The 22,125-nt window shown below is 44.0% G+C and overlaps 1 protein-coding gene across 8 annotated transcripts in view; it reads left to right on the top strand.

Annotated features, from left to right (window-relative positions):
• Window positions 1-22,125, top strand: part of PIP5K1C (phosphatidylinositol-4-phosphate 5-kinase type 1 gamma) — a 633,992-nt gene that overhangs the window by 284,699 nt on the left and 327,168 nt on the right. For all 8 annotated transcript variants that reach the window (XM_073685093.1, XM_073685062.1, XM_073685071.1 and 5 more), the window contains exon 12: window positions 11,986-12,147. In XM_073685093.1, the coding sequence (XP_073541194.1) occupies window positions 11,986-12,147 (162 nt within the window). The remainder of the gene's footprint in view (window positions 1-11,985; window positions 12,148-22,125) is intronic.

The following is a 22,125-nucleotide window of genomic DNA, read 5'->3' as shown; positions in this document are numbered from 1 at the left end:
TATCTCTTGTGAACTGAATAGGTCCCAAAAGTGGGTTTGTCATTTTAGCAGACTTGGAGGACCATAACAATGAGTTCGGATGTATTGGAGCTCCGTCCATTTGTTATATGCCCACAATGAGGACCAAGAGGGGATTCTTCTCAGGTGGGCCGCCCAGTAGTATTTGGTAATATCAGGAACCGATAGGCCCCCATCACGTTTGTGAGAAATTAATATTTGTTTTGATATTCTGTGACGTTTCTCCCCCCATATAAATCTCATGAGACTGGCCTGAAGGGATTTAAGGTTACTCATTGGGATTTTAACTTGGAGGGTTTGAAAAAAGCACATTAAAGGTCATTTTAATTGCTGATATTCTACCCATTAAAGAAATTGTTAGTGTCTTCCATTTGGTTAATAGTCCTTTTAGCTCCCTAAAAAGATTTGGGAAATTGGATGAGTACAGTGTTTTATAGGAGGCTGAAATGTTGATCCCCAGATATTTATTCGCCTGTTCTTTCCACTGAAAGACTGGGAGATTCAGCGGAAGAGCTTCCGTCTTAGTTGTGTCTTAGTTGTGTTTATTTTGTACCCTGATAAATGTCCGTATTCTTTTACAGTTGAAAGCAAATTAGGTAGTGTAGTATGTGGTTTGGCGAGCATTAATAAGACGTCATCTGCAAATAATGAGATTTTGAAGATCTTGTCTCTCACTGTCACTTACTCTATGTTGGGATTAATACGCACTGCTGCTGCCAGCACAGCGCAAATAGGAGTGGAGAAATGGGCACCTCTATATTAAACCATTAGAGATTTTGAAAGTAGGGGAGGAGCAAAGCAGTAATTTAATCGATGCTGAGGGGGATTTGTAAAGTACTTTTAACGCTGTTATTTCAAAAATATTCCAAAAATGAGGACCTCCATTCCAAAAATCCACCTCGTCAGCCATCACAGTTTTATCCATATAATCCGCCACCTCTGGGGGAAGGGTCAGCAGGTTGAACTTGGATAGGTAGGTAGGTATTCTGACTCACTGGAAGAAGATCTTTGAGATTGTAAATATTTTGGTAAAATTTTTGGAATATTTTTGAAATAACAGTGGCGTCATCCTGAATTGTACCCTTTTTGTCTCTCAGAGCCTGAGGAGCCAAGGCTACAGAGCGGTCTTTTAATTGATTAGCTAAAAGAGTATGAGCTTTATTGCCCTTCTTGTAATATCTCTGTTTAGAGTATAGAAGCATCTTCTCGACCTTACTCATGGCGAGGTCTTTTAATTCCTCTCTTGCAGCGACCAGCTTCCTCAGAACTCTCCTAGATGGTGCTGTTTTTGGCCTCCTCTCTAGGCTTTTAATTTGAGAAGTGAGTCTGGCCTGGGTATGGTTTGCATTTTTTTTTAACCTAGTCCCTTCTCTGATACAGTAGCCCCTCATCACCGCCTTGTGTGTTTCCCAGAGTACCGAGAAATATGACACCGAGCCTGAAATAAGTAAAAAAAACTCTTTTAAATGTTCCTATATCACGTGCCTAATGTTTGGATCTTTTAATAAGAACTCGTTCAGTCTCCAATGATACGTCTGCACCGTCGTAAACTTTGTTTTTAAGTTCAGAAGTATTGGAGCGTGATCTGACCACGTAATGGGATCCATCTCTGCCCCAGACAGCATACTAAGAATTGTAATATTATCAAAAAAATAATCAATTCTAGTGTTCTAGTGTAGGTGTTGGATGGGGGGTGGGCGAATAGAAAGAGTGAGCCCTCTCCCCAGGATGGGCAATTCTCCACAAGTCAAACTGCGAGTGCGATCTAATCAGTTTCCTAAGTTTTGGGCCAAGGTAGCTAAATTTGCAGAGGGAGGAGAGTTCCTTATTGAATGTCTGTCGATAGATTCCGAAAATGGGACATTAAAGTCCCCACCAACTATCAATGGAGCTGCACTCAGACCCCTAAGAAGGGAAAACACTCTTTAGGAAACTGATTTGCCCCACATCCAGGACATAAACATTGCACAGAATGATAGATTTACCTCCTAGTGAGGCCTCCAATATAATATACCTGCCGTCAGGGTCCAAACAGGAGCCTGTCACCGGAGTGGGCAACCCGAGGAGATGAGGATTGCCACCCCCCCCCTTTCTTATTCTCATTAAACGCAAAATATGTCGTTGCGAACTGTCTAGCCGCAAAATGGAAGGTTTCTGACTTATCATAATGGGTCTTTTGAAGGAAGACTATATCTAGTCTCTGAACCTTCAATTCTCTCAAGAATTATTATTCTTTTTTTAGGGGAGTTAAGCCCCTTAACATTTAAAGATATTAGACGTACCATTTTTGTATTTTAATAAGTGTAAGAAGAACCATATTACTACTCATTCTTTATGGAGTGTACTTTTTCAGGAGGGTAGGGCTTCCCCCATGGGGGCAATTTGTCAACATCACTCAGCGATACGGGTACCTGGGCTTGTGAAGAGGGGGAAGTAAAGCACGAAGGGAGGGTATTATGACAAAGACAACAATAAACACATATAAGTAACTGTACAATAATTTCAAATTTCAAAGAAAATTTTTTGGTAGGGGACATATCCTGCGGCAACTACTGAGCCCACAGGATAACGACTATTGATGTTACAAGCTGTCTCCGTAATGACAGCTCTAATAAAAACAGATATAAAAAGAAAAACTGTCCCCTATAAATGTAGATTGGGGGGAGAAAATACCAGGAACCACCGAGGAAAAAAGTGTCTGTAAGGCTATGTGCCCACGATGCAGAAATGCTCCGGATTTTTTCCTGAGCGTTTCTGCATCTCCCTGGCTGAAAAAACGCTTGTGGATTGTACATGCGGATTGTACCTGCGGATTGTACATGCGGATTGTACATGCATTTTTCCTGTCAGGGACATGCGGAAGTGAAGCGTTCTTCACATGCATTTCCGCTTGACAACTTGGTCACACTATATAAATCCATGCAAACGGCATGGATTTATATAGTGTGACCGTAAAGAATGGTAAAAAATAAATATATACTTACCTTTTGATGGCCCCCAGAGTCTTTATTCGATCCGTCCTGGCTTGCCGGCAGCTCGCGGTACACTGAAGGACCTGCCGTCACATGACTATGATGTCAGCGCAGGTCCTTCAGTCCACCGCGATCTGCAGGCAAGAAAAGACAAGCACAACGGGGGCCATCAGAAGGTAAGTATAATGTTTATTTTTTATTTTATTCTTTTTTTTTACAGGTTCTATGGTACCCGGGTTCGGAGGAGAGTCTCCTCTCCTTTAGACCTGGGTACCATCCGCGCATTGAAACGTTTGGATTCCGCATGTACATATCCAGTGATGCGGATTCCATGCGTTCCAATGCAAGTCAATGGCAGCGAAAACTCAGCACTTCTGCAAAATAATTGGTAGTGCTGCGTTTTTTTCCACAATGATAATCCGCAGCGGAAATTTCCGCAGCATGTGCACAGCACATACGGATTATCATTGGGGAACATGGCATACCTTCTACCATGCGTTTAAGCTTTTCCGCAGCGGCAATTCGTGGACACAGCCTAAGTCTCTCCAGGGCTCTCCATAGAACACCAGATGCTGGTAGGCCTGCGGCTATACCGCAGTGCGGGATTATGGCAAAAAGTCTGAACATTTTAGCGGAAAAATGTAACGGCCAGTACTAAGAAAGAAGGAAAGTTTGTAAACACCCTGTCCACAGAGCTGGAGGGACTCCTGTTTCCCTAGGAGAGAGTCAGCGTGGTCGAGGGGATCAAGGAGTCTCTGAGTGCCTGACATCTCTTCTTCCCCTTCCGCTCCTCCCCCTTTTCTTACTCCAGGCTAGTGGGGGTGCCTCAGAAGGGTGCGGAGCGTCCCAGTCCACAATCTCAGGGAGGGGGATGCCCAGGGTGTAACAGAAGGCAGGAAAGGTCTGCAACAGTTCTAAGAACGGACGAGACTCCTTCATGCTTTGCAATCAGAGTAAATGGGAAGCCCCACCTATAAGGGATTTTTTGGTCCAGCAAAATCTGTAGCAGTGGCTTTAAATTTCTTCTTTTCTGGAGGTTTAAGCGGGAGAGATCCGGAAACAATTGTATTTCAGAGTCCTTGTATTTTATAGTTTTCTGAAGCCTGGCCCTTTTCATTATTTTTTCTTTTGTTTCGAAATTGTGCAGGCAGCATATAATGTCTCTTGGGTATGTCATAGAACCCTTTGGTTGTAGGGCTCTGTGAGCTCTGTCCAGCTTGATGGGGGTGGTGGGAGGACCCCCTAATATTGAATTGAAAATTTTCTGAAGTATTAATTTAGGGTCCTCTGGTTCATCAGATTCAGGGATGCCATGCAGTCTAATGTTATACCTTCTCCTCCTGTTATCCAGGTCCCCCATTTGTGTGCTGAGGTCATTCACTCTTTTCTGTTGTGCTAGTAGTAGCTTCTGCAGCTCTGCTATATAGGAGCGTGTATTGTCATGATCCCCCTTCCAGGACATCTATTTAGGCCTGCCAGGTGCTGCAAGTCCTGCCTCACACACATGATTTCATTTCTGCATGTTTCCTTCACCTCAGTAATCAGGGTTTTAAAGTCCTTCTTAGAGGGTAGTAAAGATAGGATTTTTTCCAGTCATAGAGGGTTAAGGGTGGATCAAGTTCCTGCCCTTCATCTTCAGATGATATTAATGGAGGGCTCCTGGACACTGCAGTCTCTGACCCCGTTAGGAACTCCCGGTTTGTGGGTCTCCCCTGGTCCCCCCAGCAGGGGCCTCCTCTCCACTCCTATTCTTCTCCACAGACTGGGCCAGGGGTGATAAATTCCCATGAAATGAGCTCAGCTCAGCTCCTCAGGAGGGTCTCATTGTGCTTCCCCCCATCTGTGCCGCCTTTATAGTGCTGTCCAAGGCGTCACCTCCACTTTCCAGGTGGGTCCGTGAGGCAGGAGGTCCCCTTTCCTCTCCCTACTCCCCCGCAAGAGAAGCTGCGACCGCTCTCACCTCTCCCCCTGTTCCATGCCGAGTCATCCTCTCCTGCTTCCTGCTGGAAAGCAAGCAAGATGGTGCCGGAGTACCCCGTCCCACCGGGTCCCTTGTGAAGAGGGCCTCTAAGACCGATGCAGAGGCCACCGCAGCAGGACCCGCGGGTGCCGCAGATCGGGCTCTTCTCGGGCCCATGACCACAGGATAAGTGGCGTGGCCGGTATTACTTAGGGATTTTTTCCTTGTTTAGCTCGATGTCCCAGAGGAAGCTCCTCAGCTGCACTCCTCTAACTCTGGCATCCGAACACACCGCCCCCAAAACATTATTTTTAACACCTTCACGACCTTTCGAATTTCTATTTTTTGAGCTTTACTTTTTTTCCTCCCTTTCTTCCCAGAGCCATAACTTTTTTATTTTGCAGTTCATATAGCCGCAAGAGGGCTTGTTTTTTTTTTCGGGATGAGTTGTACTTTTGAATGACACCATTGATATTGCCATATAGTATACTGGAAAACAGGGGAAAAAAATCCAAATTCGGTGAAATTGCAAAAAAAAGAGCAATTCCACAGTTGTTTTTTATTTACAATGTTCGCCAAATGCTAAAATTGACCTGGAAATATGATTCACCAGGTAAATACAAATGTGCAGATATCAAATATGTATAGGTTCTTTTTTAAGTGGTGAAAAAAATCAGAATTTTTTCTTAAAGTGTCTATCTCCATTTTCTGAGACCCATAGCATCTCTATTTTTCGGGATCTAGGGCTGGGTGATGATATACTTTTGCTCCCTGAGCTAAGTTATTGATATAATTTGGGGGTATATACAATGTTTTGATTGCCTCTTATTGTATTTTTTTGCAGTGTTACGGCGGCCCAAAAAACATAATTTTGGCATTTATTGTTTTCTCGTTACGCTGTTTATCGATCGGATTAATTTACTTTATAGTTTGATAGATGGGTCATTCCATGTCAAATGAACCAATTAATTTTTCCTGTATTTCTAACTCTTTTGAGATTTTGTTCTCTGATAAGTGTGTCAGAGAATGCAAAATGTGAAGAAAAAAAGTTTGGAAAAAATGCAAATATCTTTGTTGCATGCCTTTTTACGTTTCTCATAACTCGGGCCATAACCAAGATAGAGAAATGGAAAAACACCATTCCAATCAGAACTGTACAGGCTTCTGCCCGATATGTCACAAGAATATCTTTGTTAAAAATATTAAGTGATGGGCGAGCACTAAAATGCTCGGGTGCTTGATGCTCGGGTCAAGCAACGAGCCCAATGTAAGTCTATGGGAAACTCGAGCATTTTTCAGGCGGCTCCCCCCGGCGGTCTGCAGAGGGCCTAAAAATTGCCCAAATCGATGGGAACAGTGCTCAAATGACATGGGAACAGCATGGGGAAGACCCCTGGAAGCATTTCTGACTCCCAGGTCACTGCTGTCAACAACGTTGTCAGAGGTATTGCGCCACTTTTACTGACTCACAATAAAACATACAAAAATGAAACCAAAATGAATTTTCCTGGGAAATATGTTAAGGAACATCCTGTCAGCATTTTCATTTGACAGGCGGATGCGCTTATCAGTTATAATTCAACCAGCGGCACTAAAAACCTGCTCTGATAAAACGCTAGCGGCAGGGCAGGCCAGGACCTCCAAGGCGTAGAGAGCCAGTTCATTCCACGTGTCCAACTTGGATACCCAATAATTACAAGGCACAGAGGAATCACGGAGGACGTTGGTACGGTCAGCAAGGTACTCCCTCGGCATCTTCCCAAACTTTGCACTTCTTGTGAGAGTACCCCACGCCTCAGGGCCTGTGTGATGGGAGGGGCTGAGAAAACTCTCCCAGAACTTTGACAGTGTTCCCCTGCCTCTGCTGGATTGGAGTTGTGTCTCTCTCAGCTGTACTCCTTGGTTGTCCAACGAAGTGTGACCTCTGCCGCCAGCGTTTTCAGATGGGAATTTTTTTAATAGTTCCACAACAAGCAATAAAGTTCTCCTTGTAGCGTGGGTTTAGAAGTGTCACCAACCAGTAATAACTGTCACCCAAAATTTTGAGAACGCGAGGGTCACGGGAAAGGCTACGTAACATAAACTCAGCCATGCGTGCCAGACTGCTAACAGGCAAGACTTCCGTGTCCTCAACAAGAGGACGACTGACCATGCTCTCCTCGTCCTCCTCCCTGTCCTCAGGTCATCCACGCTGAACATGCGGTATGACAGTTGTGCAGGTAGTACCGTCTATAGCGCATGCAACTAGCTCCTGTTCTTTTCCCTCTTCCTCCTCTTCTTCATTGTCACCCAATCCACGTTGGGATGAGATGAGGCTGGGCTGTGTGTAATCACCCTGTATGGTTCCTTGCTCCATCTCATCGTGCTCCGCAATGCATCCTCTTTGATTGTGAGCAGAGAGCATTTCAGAAGACAGAGAAGCGGCATGGTGACGCTAATTATGGCATCATCACCACTCACCATCTTGGTGGAGTCCTCAAAGTTTTGAAGGATGGTACATATGTCTGACATCCATGTCCACTCCTGAGGTCTTATGTGTGGAGTCTGAACTGAATACCGATGGCCTTGTTGATGCTGGTAGTCAACAACTGCCCTCTTCTGCTCACAAATCCTTCCCAACATCTGCAGTATAGAGTTACAATGCATGGGGACATCACACACCAGTCTGTGAGCCGGAAACTGCAAACGCTGCTGGAGCACGGCAATGGCGGCGGAAGCTGTAGCTGACTTTCTAAAATGAGCACACAGGCGGCGTACTTTGACAAGCAGATCCGGCAGCTCCGGGTAAGTTTTGAGAAGCCCCTGAACCACAAGTTTAAGCACATGGGCCAGGCATGGTACATGTGTGAGCTCACCTCGTCTCAGAGCCGCCACCAGGTTCCGGCCATTGTCACACGCGACCATGCCTGGCTGTAGGTTCATAGGTGTCAGCCACAGATCTGTCTGCTCTTTCAGAGCTGTCCACAACTTTTCAGCATTGTGCGGTTTGTCACCTAAGCATAGTAGCTTCAGCACAGCCTGTTGCCGCTTGGCCGAGGCAGTGCTGCAGTGCTTCCAGCTTGTGACTGATGTGGTCATTTTAGATATGGAGGCTTAAGAGGAGGCTGAGGAGGATGAGGTGCAGGAGCTGTAGACTGTGGGGGCAACCATGATTGACCTAGGGCCCGCAATCCTTGGCGTCGGGAGGACATGTTAAGTCCCAAGGTCCGACTGGGTCCCGGCTTCCACTATGTTAACCCAGTGTACCATCAGCGAGATGTACCGTCCCTGTCCACAAGCACTTGTCCACGTGTCTGTGGTTTGGTGGACTTTCCTTGTAACTGCATTGTTGAGGGCACGGCTAATGTTGTGGGACACGTGCTTCTGCAATGCGGGGACGGCAAACCGGAAGAAATAGTGGCGGCTGGGGACTGAGTACTGAGGGACGGCCACCGCCGTCAGGTTGCGGAAAGCTTCTGTCTCCACGAGCCTGAAAGGCAACATTTCGAGCACAAGCACTCGCAAAATGTGCGAATTTAGTAGTGGTGCCTGTGGGGCGTTGGCTGTGCTTGCATTCCAAGGACTGGGGTATGGACAACTGAACGCTACGTTGGGACAAGGACGTGCTTGCTGATGGTGCTAGTTGAGAGTGTGCAATGACAGGTGCAGGGCAGGAGGCATCTTCGAATGCACTATGGACAGGGGATTGGCTTGCACGCACAACAGCCGAACAAGCAGTGGTGTCATCCGCAGACACTGTTCCTGGACCCTGGGGTTTGGCGCACAAAGTCGGGTGCTTTGCTGTCATGTGCCTGATCATGCTGGTGGTGGTCAGGCTGGTAGTTTTGCTACCCCTGCTGATGCTAGCCCCCTTTATCGGCAGAGTCTTTAAAAAACAACCAGACTCGGGAAGATCTAACAGTTGTACTGGCAATTTCCGGAATGTTGGTGTTACGAGGAACGGTTGCCTGCCTTCTGTCTGCAGCCACCACACTGCTTCTTCCTGCCTGTTAGGGTGCTCTGCCTCCCTACATCTGTGTGCTGCTGTCCTCGCTCTGCATGTCCTCCTGCCAGGTTGGGTCACTTACTATATCATCCACCACCTCGTCTTCCACTTCCGCACCCTGGTCCTCCTCTTGACTTCCTGGCAATTGTGTCTCATCATCGTCCACCTCTTGTGACACTTTCCTACCGTCGCCTTCGTATGACAGTGGCTGCTCAAATATTTGGGCATCGCGCTACATGCGATCTCCTCTTGCCCCGCTTCAAGTGGACCAGGCTAGAGGCCCGAATCTATAAATGGAAAAGTGAACAGCTCTTCGGAGTGTCCAAGTGTGGGATCAGTTGTCTCTGAGCACTCGGCATGGTGGGAGGAAGGAGGATCAGGGTGAGCAATATGCAGTCCAGACACAGCTACTGAGACTTGACCGTGTGGAAGAAAGAGTGGTGGTGGTAGCTAAGTGACTGGAAGCATTATCTGCTATCCAACTAATAACCTTTTCACACTGCTCTGTGTTCAATATTAGTATTCTGCAGTCCCCTATTAATTGGGACAGGAAGGTCGAGCGAGATGATGTGGGTGTTTATTGTGGCACAATATCAGCATGCCCTCAGCCTCTGCATGAACCATCACGTCCAGTTCCGCAGTCCCTTCCCCACGTGCCTTGCTCATTTTAAATGGAGGACAATATCTTCCACGCTCACTACAAATGGCTGAATTTGGAGCGAACTTATATGTGATCCGTGTAACGGACAAACCACAGTTTTAAATAGTTGGCCTGTAGGTAACTATTTTTAACAGCAAGCTGGTGTCAATAGCTTCACTGACACACTGAAACAAAATTTTAATGGAGGCCAGAAATGGCAGAATTTTCAGTGCAATTATATGTGATCCGTGTGACGGACAAACCACAGTTTTAAATAGCTAGATTGTTAGTGCTGTAATATGGAAAGGACCTGGCTGTATTCTGCAGTGCCAACAAGCAAATGGCTCAGAAAAACGGTGTTCTCTGGATTTCTTTTTAAGCAAGTAAACAGGATTAAGATAAAAAAGAAAATTTTTCCTGGCCCCTGAGACCTGGGGCTATTTCTACAAATATCTGTAAAAGCACCAGCAGACAGAGCTGGAATGGACGCTCTTGGTATGTGCACTGCAGTCTGCTATATACCCTGCCTGCCTGCCTAGCACTGATATCTCTGCAGCTGGATTAGTCCTCAGAAGTACTCTTAGTTGAGATGGATATGTGTCTCTAATATAGTCTGGTATACCTACATTAACTAGAAACAAGCAAATCTCTCCCTACACTGTCTGATTCCGGAGTGACTGACGAGTATGGTGGCGCCAGGTCTGATATAGACCTGATGACGCTGTGCAGCCAGCCAATCACTGTAATGCCACAACCAACATGGCTGCGGCATTACAGTGTGTGGCAGACAATACCTGCATGTTGATTGGTGCTCTAAAGAGCGCCAAACATGCAGGGAGGGGACCTGAGCTCCCGCCGAGCAACCCCGGAAATACTGGGCGAGCGCTGAGCATCTTGAGCAGTGAGATGCTCGGGTGAACACAGAGCAGGAGCGAGCATGCTCGCTCATCACTAGTTAACTCACTTTTGTTTTTCAAAAACTAGTTTTTGCATCGCCATATTTTGATAGCTATGATATAATTTTGGCATATTTCGGCCAACAGAGTCATGTAAGTGCTTGTTTTTTGCTGGAGGAGTTGACGTTTTGTGGGTGCCATTTTTGGGTGCGGTGCGGCATCGCTCCTGGCACTGAGTGCCGGTGTCAGCTGTCAGAATCAGCTGACATCCGCTGCTGATCGTGCGTGCACAGTCTCAGTATGTGCAAAATCTCCTGGACGTATCCATACGTCCAAGGTCGGTAAGCACCTACCGACCTGCACGTATGGACATGTCCAAGGTCGTGATGTTTTTTTTTAACGGATTTAAATACTCTCATAAAAGCCTTGGAGCTGCGATTATCCGATCATCTGTGATATACATAGAATGAGCTGTCATTCATAGGTGATTACCAATGACAGACACAGGGGTCTTCTGCAGATCTCCGGCTGTCATGACATCCCATCAGTGCCCTGCAATCACGCCACAGTGACGCCGATGGGCAGACCTTGCAACGCGCTTCCGGACGGCGCGTGTTAAATGTTGCTGTTAGTGATTGACAACTGCATTTAGCTTGTTAACAGCCTCAGGTGGATTTCTGATCCACTTGCGGCTGTTAAAGACACTTGATATATGTGCGAGATAACATACGGGCTTAGGATTGGCGCCCACCTCAAAGGCAGGGACCCTGCCTTTGACATACATATAAGTTAAAGGTCATGAAGGGGTTAAAATTTAAATGTGGGAAAATAAAAAATAAATGGGCTTCACATCCTTCTATACCTGCAATTTTCTTTCATCAAAATTGCTGGAAAAACTGATAGCTGCTTTTTTTTTCCCTTTGCATTTACTGCTTTCTGTGGTTAAATAACGCTGCAAAAACACAAAGTGACATGCTGCAGTTTTCAATAATGCAACAGTTTTCCAATTCATTCAGGGAAAAAACGCGAGCGTGTGCATGTCATTTCTAAAATATTCAGTTATTGCTGGTGCTGTAAAAAGCCTTCTTTTATTTTGCATAAGAAAGCAGCAAAAGTGAATTTTGTAAACATAGCCTTGTCATTCAAGAGTGACTGATCTCCCTAGCAATTCTACGGCTGTTAGAAGTTTCCTTGAATTGGAGGTTGTGAATGGAAATAACTAGTACAGTAATAATAGATCATCATGGTCTTACACTAAACTGGTAATTAGTTTTTCTTTTAACCTTGTCATATCATCAAGCACCTCATACTCAGTGTTTTTGTCACATTACCACTTTACCTGACTGCTGACCAAACATCTCTTGTGCATGTTTGAATACAGTGATTACTTAAGACTATGTCCATATGTTCAGCCCGAACAATGTGCAAAGGAGACACTTAGATTGATATTTTCTCTTCTTATATGCCCTGAAATTACATATACAACAGTATAGCTTTTTGTTTTATCATTGCAGCACTGAAGTCTTCTCCTTCCAAGAAGGGTCGAAGCACTGTCCTGGCACCTAGACCCTTGGGACCGACTGCAGCATTCTCTGCTGGACAGATACCTACGGAACGAGACGAAGGGAAATATGACCTGCGTGGGGTGCGCAGCTACCCTACATTAGAGAATGATGGTAATGTAGTTAGCAATCTTGTTTATTATTATCAGGTCTGCACTATTCAGCCTGAGCTTTGTTATTTGAGAGCAGAATGGTAGACTCCAAAAACTTTTTTGCTTTCATAAAATATAAAATTTTATTATGTCTCAAAATTGACCGTGTAGACATTACAATGAGAACATCATTTGAATCTCTCTCTGAGATCTTTTGGCGGTAGAGAAATAATATCTTCTTTGTACAAAGTATTTTTTCCCCCCGTGCCAAACTGAGGTACCCTACACACGTACAGTGGGTACGGAAAGTATTCAGACCCCTTTAAATTTTTCACTCTTTTTAATTGCAGCCATTTGGTAAATTTTAAAAAGTTCATTTTTTTTCTCATTAATGTACACTCTGCATCCCATCTTAACAGAAAAAAACAGAAATGTAGAAATTTTTGCAAATTTATTGAAAAAGAAAAACTGAAATATCACATGGTCATAAGTATTCAGACCCTTTGCTCAGACACTCATATTTAAGTCACATGCTGTCCATTTCCGTGTGATCTTCCTTGAGATGGTTCTACTCATTCATTGGAGTCCAGCTGTGTTTAATTAAACTGATAGGACTTGATTTGGAAAGACACACACCTTTCTATATAAGACCTCACAGCTCACAGTGCTTTTCAGACCAAATGAGAATCATGAGCTCAAAGGAACTGCCCAAGAAGCTCAGACACAGAATTGTGGCAAGGCACAGATCTGGCCAAGGTTACAAAAGAATTTCTGCAGTACTCAAGGTTCCTAAGAGCACAGTGGCCTCCATAATCCTTAAATGGAAGAAGTTTGGGACTACCAGAAGTCTTCCTAGACCTGGCTGTCCAGCCAAACTGAGCAATCGTGGGAGAAGAGCTTTTGTGAGAGAGGTAAGGTAGAACCCCAAGATGACTGTGGCTGAGCTCCAGAGATGCAGTAGGGAGATGGGAGAAAGTTCCACAAAGTCAACTATCACTGCAGCCCTCCACCAGTTGGGCCTTTATGGCAGAGAGCCTGACGGAAGCCTCTACTCAGTGCAAGACATGTGAAAGCCCACGTAGAGTTTTCCTGAAAACACATGAAGGACTCCCAGACTATGAGAAATAAGATTCTCTGGTCTGATGAGACGAAGATAGAACTTTTTGGTGATAATTCTAAGCGGTATGTGTGGAGAGAACCAGGCACTGCTCATCACCTGCCCAATACAATCCCAACAGTGAAACATGGTGGTGGCAGCATCATGCTATGGGGGTGTTTTTCAGCTGCAGGGACAGGACGACTGATTGCAATTGAAGGAAACATGAATCAGGCCAAGTACAGAGATATCCTGGATGAAAACCTCTTCCAGAGTTCTCTGGACCTCAGACTTGGCTGAAGGTTCACCTTCCAACAAGAGAATAAAATAACAAATTACAAAGGAGTGGCTTCAGAACAAAACTGTGACCATTCTTGACTGGCCCAGCCAGAGCCCTGACCTAAACCTAATTGAGCATTTCTGGAGAGACCTGAAAATGGCTGTCCACCAACGCTCACAATCCAACCTGACTGAACTGGAGAGGATCTGCAAGGAAGAATGGCAGAGGATCCCCAAATCCAGGTGTGAAAAACTTGGTGCATCATTCCCAAGAAGACTCATGGCTGTACTAGCTCAAAAGGGTGCTTCTACTCAATACTGAGCAAAGGGTCTGAATACTTATGACCATGTGATATTTCAGTTTTTCTTTTTTATTAAATTTGCAAAAATTTCTACATTTCTGTTTTTTTTCAGTCAAGATGGGGTGCAGAGTGTACTTTAATGAGAAAAAAAATGAACTTTTTATAATTTACCAAATGGCTGCAATGAAACTAAGAGTGAAAAATGTAAATGGGTCTGAATACTTTCCGTACCCACTGTATATGAGAGTCATGCAAATATTCAAAAAGCACATAACCTTATGTGCGCACGTTGAGTATTTGATTGGAGAAATTTCTGCCAGGTTTCTGCATCTCTTGGCAGCAAAAACGCTGCTGTGATTTTGATGTGTTTTTGTACAGCAATGAATGCTTTTTGGCGCTAAATAAAGTTATTTGGTGGGACATTGCTTAAACCCTTGGATTACCGTCAGATCTGGGGTGAGTATATTGTTTAATTTAAATGATTAAAGAATGCGTCTGTTGTATTCAAATAAAGTGTTTTATTCTCTGAGTGTTTGTTCATTTAACTCTTTACTTACAGGTTTAGTTATGAGTGTGTCTGGTTGACACCTCTCCATCACTAGTATCATAGTAACGTAGGTTGAATAAAGACCTAGGTCCATCAAGTTCAACCTTTTCCCCCAATTGTACTCCCTACTCTAACTTACTAACTTACTGGGACTAGGCCTGACAAATGTATTATTACCATTTTTATTATTGCTGCACTATTACAATTACAAATGAAAAAGTTTATAACTTTTTAAATTTGTTTTATATTTTGTATTACTCTTATGATTCTAATGGGAATTGGATGTTTCAGCCCCAGCAGTTCGCCCCCAGCAGTTTGCCCCCAGCAGTTTGCCCCCAGCAGTTCGCCCCCGGGTACATTTCGCCCCCACACATTTCGTCCCCAGCATTTGGCCCCCAGGATGTTTTGACCCCGCACATCTCACCCCCGCACATATCGCCCCCAGTTCGAATCGTCTGGGGGCGAAATGTGCGGGGGCGAAATGTGCGGGGGTGAAATGTATCTAGGGGCGAACTGCTGGGGGCGAACTGCTGGGGGCGAAGCTTCTTAAAACCAAGTGTCTAGAGATATATGGAATAAACTGGCATTGTAGCAATCTGTGAATAGAAAAGAGTGAAAAGCAGAAGATACAAAAGGGTATTTTTAATTGGTTTTTAATGGTGTACATATGTTTAACAAATAAACTTTGTATATACTTTTTGGTTAACGCATGGTTTTATGGGCTGCATTTCTTGGTACTATAGAAATATTTTATGTTCCGGTGCTTTATATTGCACTATAGTAGGTTACAGTTCAGGAGTTTCATTTGTGGGTGCAATTGCACGAAACATTCTTATATACCTTTGTAGTATGCTGACCTTTCTTTTTATTTCAAACCCTTCCTTCCTGAACCAATGTCTAAGCCACTTATTTATCTCCCTAAGGTCCCGCTGTCTTTCTAGGGACGCATGTGGCACCGGCAATATATCTGAAAACATCACCTTGGAGGTCCTGGCCTTCAGCTTCTCTCCTAGTTCCCTGTAATTATTTTTAAGTACCTTCCACCTTCCTCTAACTTTCTCATTGGTACTGATGTATACCATGACCGCTGGGTTTTCCTCAGCCCACCCAGCAATCTGTCTATTCGATCCGCAGTATGTCGAACCCGAGCACCCAGCAGACAATACACTGTTCGGCATTCATGGTCTCAGCGGCAGATGACCCTGTCTGTCCGCCTAATTAGAGAGTCCCCTGCCACCAACATCTGTCTAGCCTTTCCTGTACTTCTATTACCTTCCTTCCTACAGCAGTCGTCTTCCTGGTTGCTAGGAGCATCGTCCTGCTGCAGTCATCCTAATCCTGGACTAGCATTCCTAATATCAGCCAAACAGGCATATTTACTAGGTTGTGCCAGATCAGGACTGGGCTCCCTGGCACTTTTCCCCTTAACCCTTCTTCTGTTACCCAAGTACCTACTTCTGGGTCCTGATCTTCCCCACCTCCACCCTCCTTCATATCACTGGCTCCAGCCAGTGCACACTCAGTGAGCTCTAAACTCCTCTCCTGGTTTGCAGTGCTCCTGAGTGTTGCTAGCTGCATATTTAGATCCAGTATCTGGGCTTCCAAACATGTGACTCGCTGACATCGAGTGCAGATATATTCACCCTCAAACGGCTGTTCAAGTTATGCATACATCTCACAAGACGCACACCTGGTATCATTGTCTATGGAGCACATATTAATGGGGATAATCAATACAGGTAAAAGCAGAAAAACAAATAGAAGGCAAGTAAGGAAAACACCAAACTATTCTCTTGTATTAAACTATGTTATTGCGTTTAACTATGTACTTTTCTGCCACCTTTGTACTTATCTGCAGCCTCTGGGATTCTCAATCCAGCCTCTGCATGCTGGGCAGCCTTACCAGTTAGTTTTGGACTTGTAGTACTTGCAATCAGCCCAGCACATGTGATCCTGTTAGGAGATTCTAAAACAAATGTTAGGAGATTCTATAACAAATGCTTGGCCATGGTGTCAGCAACACCTAATCCCATAAAACCTAATCTCATTAGCCCTAATACCATTCAGATATGAAGTGTCATATCTGGGGCAGCTGAGGGCTGTTATTTTTAGCTTAGGAAGGGGCCATTAGGCCAACATGTTCTCTGGCTATTAATAATGGCTCACAGCTGTTTTGGTTAGCCGCTACGTCCCCACAATCAGGAACCAGCAGTGCTTTGGATGCAGGGTATTTTCGCTGCTTCCAAAACGCTGTGTTCTAATGCTGCTCTTAATTTGTCAGTACATGCCGATCCACGACATTTCAGTCAGTCAAAATCTTCAGGAGAGACTAGTGTCTCCACTACAGAAATTGACATGTTGCGAGTGAGTTTACGCAGCGTCAAAAACAAGTACAGTGGGCATTCAATTTCTTATAAATGAAAGAAAATTAAGAACTAAATAAAAAAAAATTCATAACCAGCAGAGGGAAAGCCAACTGTTGGGGGCTGATATTACTAGCCAAGGAAGGTGCCATTAGCCAAAGGTGTTCCCTTGCTATTAATTACAGCTCACAGCTATTTACTTAGCCTTTACTGGCTAGATTACAGGGGGACCAAAAAAAATTTGACGTATTGTCCCCCTATAAAATCTAACCAGCAAAGGCTAAACAGACAGCTGTGAGCTGATATTAATAGCCAGAAAGGGACCATGGATACTGGCCACCTCTGAGGCTTATACTATCAGCCCTCAGCAGCCCCAGAAATGGCGCATTCATAAGATGATAAGCGCATCCACCTGTCAATTGAAAATGCTGACAGGCTGACTCTTATGAAAATGAACAAGGACTGGATTGGGCCATACATCTCAACACCACCGAATAATAGCAGCATAACATAAACTCAACTCCAGTGTCTTTTTTTGGGAGGTGTATTCCCATTCACCTTTTCACACCCACACATGGGTATATGCTTCCTGATTTTGGCTATTTGCTCTTCTCCTCCTTCTCCTCATCCTCATCCTCCACCACCATATCACCAGGGTGTCCGTGATGCAACACCCACATCATTTTTTTAACGGGTGTTTATGATGTCCGTAAAAAATTGTATGTTCATGTATACCCCCCAGGAGTAAATGTTTGTCAGCCCGTACACTTAGTGCATGGGCATTACAAGTATAGGAAACCCGCTCCTTTCTAATGGGAACATTTTTTATGAGGCCCTCCTCCACGTCTCTTCCGAGGGGCATTGGAGTGCCTCCCAATTTTTGGCAGCCCTTGCATTCACTGCATAGGCTAACACAATGGGAGACCTACTTCCTAATAATGGGAACATTGTTTTCATGAGGCCCTCCTGTAAGTCTCTTCAAAGGGGTATTGGGGTGCTTCCAAATTTTGGGCAGCCCTGCCACTCACTGCATACGCAATTACAGTATAGGAGACCCACTCTTTAATAATGGGAACAATAAAACATAGCCGGCTGATGGCTCTCTAAGAATAGTGGGGGCCGACTGCTGGCCCTTTAAGAATAGTAACGGCCGCCTGATGGCCCTATAAAATTAGGTTTTGTGACTTTCAGAGTCCCTCCTTCATAAATGAAGCACGATGTGTCTGATGATATCTCACACACCACATGGCCAGTTAAGGTTGTAAAATGTTAAAATGACTTTTCCTGGTGAATGCATTTGTTACGATTGAAAGTAATGCAAAAGTGCAAAAACGCATCAAAAACCCTAAGTGTGAACATAGCCCAAGGTGTGGAGGAGTATTTTTGTTTTTGGCTATTTGTTTTGCTTTATATACAAGTCATTACCCTGGAAAGGTTGTACCTTAACATATTTCCCAGGAAAATCCATTTTGGTTTAGTTTTTGTATGTTTTATTGTGAGTCCGTAAAAGTGGCGTAATACCTCTGACAACATTGTTGACAGCAGTGACCTGGGAGTCAGAAATGCTTCCAGGGGTCTTCTACATGCTGTTCCCATGTCATTTGAGCACTGTTCCCATCGATTTGGGCAATTTTTAGGCCTTCTGCCGACCGCCGGGGGGAGCCGCCAGAAAAATGCTCGAGTTTCTCATAGACTTACATTGGGCTCGAGTGTTCCAATGTGCTCGACCCGAGCATTGAGCACCCGAGCATTTTAGTGCTCGCCCATCACTAGTTTCCACTATTTAGGTGCATCAGGGGCTCTCCAAACACGACATGGTATCCGCTCTCGATTCCAGCCAATTTTGCGCACAAAAAGTCACACAGTGTTCTTGGCGTCCGCTAATTATTCAAACAAATTTTACATTCAAAGAGTCAAATGGCCCTCCTTCCCTTCCGAACCCTGCCGTGCGCCCAAACAGTGCTTTTCCCCCACATATGGGGTATCGGCTTACTCTGGAGATATTGCACAACAAATGGTGTGGTGCAATTTCTCCTGTTACCCTTATGAAAATGCTAAATTGAGGGCTAAAAAAAACATTTTTTGTGGGAAAAATGTGAAAATGTGATAAACTTCTGTGAAGCACCTGGGGATTCTGGGTGCTCACCACACATCTAGAGAAGTTCCCTGAGGGGTCTAGTTTCCAAAATGTTGTCACTTTTGGGGGGTTTCCACTGTTTAGGCACATCAGGGGCTCTCCAAACCCGACATGGCGTGCGCTAATTATTCAACCAAATTTTACATTCCAAATGTCAAATGACGCTCCTTCCCTACCGAGCCCTGCTGTGTGCCCAAACAAAAAAATTAAGTAACATTTTTGTGAAAAAAAGTTAAATGTTCATTTTTTTCTTCCACATTCCAAAAATTCCTGTGAAGCACCTGAAGGGTTAATAAACTTCTTCAATGTGGTTTTGAGGACCTTGAGGGGTGCAGTTTTTAGAATGGTGTCGCTTTTGGGTATTTTCTGTCATATAGACCTCAGAAAGTCACTTCAAATGTGATGTGGTCCCTAAAAAAAATTGTTTTGTAAATTTTGTTGGAAAAATGAGAAATCTTTTAACCCTTAACTTCCTAACCCAAAAAAAGTTGGTTCCAAAATTGTGCTAATGTAAAGTAAACATGTGGGAAATGTTATTTATTAACTATTTTCTGTGACATATCTCTCTGATTTAAGGGCATCAAAATTCAAAGCTGGAAAATTGCAAAATTTTCTAAATTTTTGCCAAATTTCCGTTTTTTTTTTCACAAAGTAACGCAAGTGATATTGTAGAAATTTTATCACTGTCATGAAGTACAATATGTCATGAAAAGCCGGTCTAACAATCAGGGGCAGGGGGATCCTCTGAAGTGTTCCAGAGTAATTACCTCATAAAGTGACAGTGGTCAGAATTGTAAAAATTGGCCCGGTCATTAATGTACAAACAACCTTGGGGATAAAGGGGTTAAACAAGCTAATCAATATAAAGAGAGCCGGTTAATGATTGATAAAGCACCAGTATGAAACGCGCAATTGTACCATGGGTATGCATTAATTAACCAGCACTGCTTATATGTATTAACCTGTTTAAATGGGGTCAATTTTAGACCATGTACATATATTAATGTATGGCAGCCACTATTAACCATAACTTGTATACCTCTGGTCAGACCTGACGTACCACCATCTTTCGTTACTTGATCCTTGCTCTTACATGTATTATTGTTGCATGTCTTACGCTTTTAAGCATGTTCAATAAAATGTAATTTATTTTATCCATTTCTGTGAGTGGTTTAATGAACACATGTATATGAGAGGCAGACACTAGCATATTGTTAAAGATCTGTGATTAGGCATGATTGTGCTGCTGGTTCGAGCGGAGTCCAGTTTCTAGCTGCCAACACAAGCAGGTTTGCTTCTATAGCACCAGATAAGAACAAGAGCTGCTTGGATCAGTCTTGCTTCCTTCAAAGCGGGGCTAACAGGCCTAGAGCCTGCTGGTGACCCAAGATCCTTACCTAGGTAACAACTACTCTAAAAGTGCTGCATGGTTGGTAACCTAAACAATGAGTTGTGAATTATACAACTAAAAATTCCTCTGTTTTTGAGAATGGAGAGTATTTTTTACAAGTAGTGAATTGCAAAGTTGTTTGCCCCTTACATTTTGCAATTTTAACCACATAAGAATTTGAGACAATCCTTTAACCCATATTCTAGAAATCTGGAGTGTGACATGTCACACAGCCATCATCTACGTCTAACAGCAATCTCCGACCACCGCTGTTACCAAGTTAAATTACACTGCCAATCTGTGATGGCAGTATTTACAACGCGCTGTCAGGGGTTGTTCTGTTCCTCATGCCCATGCAACCCACTTGTGTCGCCAGTGCCAATGGGTTGTTAAAGCAGCTGTGGGTTTACTAAAGACTCCAATGCCAGTCATTACGGTGCTCCTATGACGATCAGCCTGCAGTTGGTGCTCATAGGAGAGTGTGATTTTCACTATATACGCTGCAATTCTGTAAAAAAAAATACAATAAGAATTGATCAAAACATCAAATGTACCCCAAATTAGTGAGGTAGAGATTTTATCTCTGGTACGCATTAGGTCTTGGGTAACATTCACACAGGCAATACAGTTTTAGTCCAAACATTTGCAGCTTTTATTGTTTTCCACAGGTTACACAGCACCACAATAAAGTCATAAACATAGTGCTTGGACAAGGCTAGGGATTTAACTAAACAAAACAGACGCTGGCTACTCATACACAGCTTAGCTAGCCCAAATTCTGTCAAATGAAGCAGCTATTGTCATAGCAACCACTGATACTTGCAGACTCTCTTAATGGAGGGATTCTGGCCTCTACTATATCCAGCAGACAACTGACTCCCAGTCACTCCATTCAGAGAGAGACCCTGGCACATGTCTCTCCCACCTACAGTTCACATGTTAGGCCACGGCCTCCTTATTAGTATTTGGTCAGTATTTTTTCTCAGGAGTGGGAGCCAAAACCAGGAGTGGTTGATGAATGCAGAATTGGTGACTTGTTTCTATTAAACCTTTTCTCTGATTGTACCTCACCTGGTTTTGGCTCACACTCCTGAGAAAACATACTGACCGAATACTGACCAAGTACTGATAGTGGTGTCTTGGCCTTAGGTGCATGATCAGGATTTGAAGCAGAAATTTCCTGAGCGTTTCTGCATCTTGGCAGGATAAACGCTGTGGAAAAGCTGCGTGGTTTTTGACGCGTTTTTTTTTAAGCGTTTTTGTACATCAAAAAATGCCTTTTGGAGCTAAATAAAGTTTATTTGGTGGGACATTGATTAAACCCTTGGATTACTGTCAGAACTGGGGTGAGTATATTGGTTAATTTAAATGATTAAAGAATGTTTCTGTTGTATTTCAAATAAAGTGTTTACTCTGTGTTTGTGTGTTTATTTAACTCTCTACTTTACTTTAATTAAGTTTGGTCATGAAAAGGTCTAATTAACATCTCACAGCTGTTTCATTAGCCGCTACGTCTCCCCCAATCAGCACTCAGAAGCACTTTGGACGCATCATATTTTTGTTGCGTCCAAAACGCGGTGTTCTAATGCCGCACTTTTGTTGTCGGTACATGTGCTTTTACTGCTTATAATGACACTTCAATCGGTCAAAATCTTCAGCAGAGACTAGCGTGTCTGCTACAGAAATTGACGTGCTGCGGGTGTGTTTGGGTATGTGGCCACGGTCAGGAGCCCCTGCAGATTTGACACTGCGTGTTTATACAGCGTCAAACCCGCAGCATCCGGATGTTACAGCATAGTGGATGGGATCTCTAGAAATCCCATGTCCACTATGCATGCAACTGAGGCTGCGAATCACCCGTGGACACTCTCATGCGACGCGTCTTT

This window comes from Phyllobates terribilis, unplaced genomic scaffold (assembly GCF_046119375.1).
Source record: "Phyllobates terribilis strain yellow unplaced genomic scaffold, ASM4611937v1 Scaffold_1__5_contigs__length_1240528914, whole genome shotgun sequence".
In the NCBI taxonomy this organism is placed as follows: Eukaryota; Metazoa; Chordata; class Amphibia; order Anura; family Dendrobatidae; genus Phyllobates; species Phyllobates terribilis.
The sequence above is the reverse complement of the archived record's forward strand: the minus strand, read 5'-3'. Positions and strand labels throughout refer to the sequence as shown.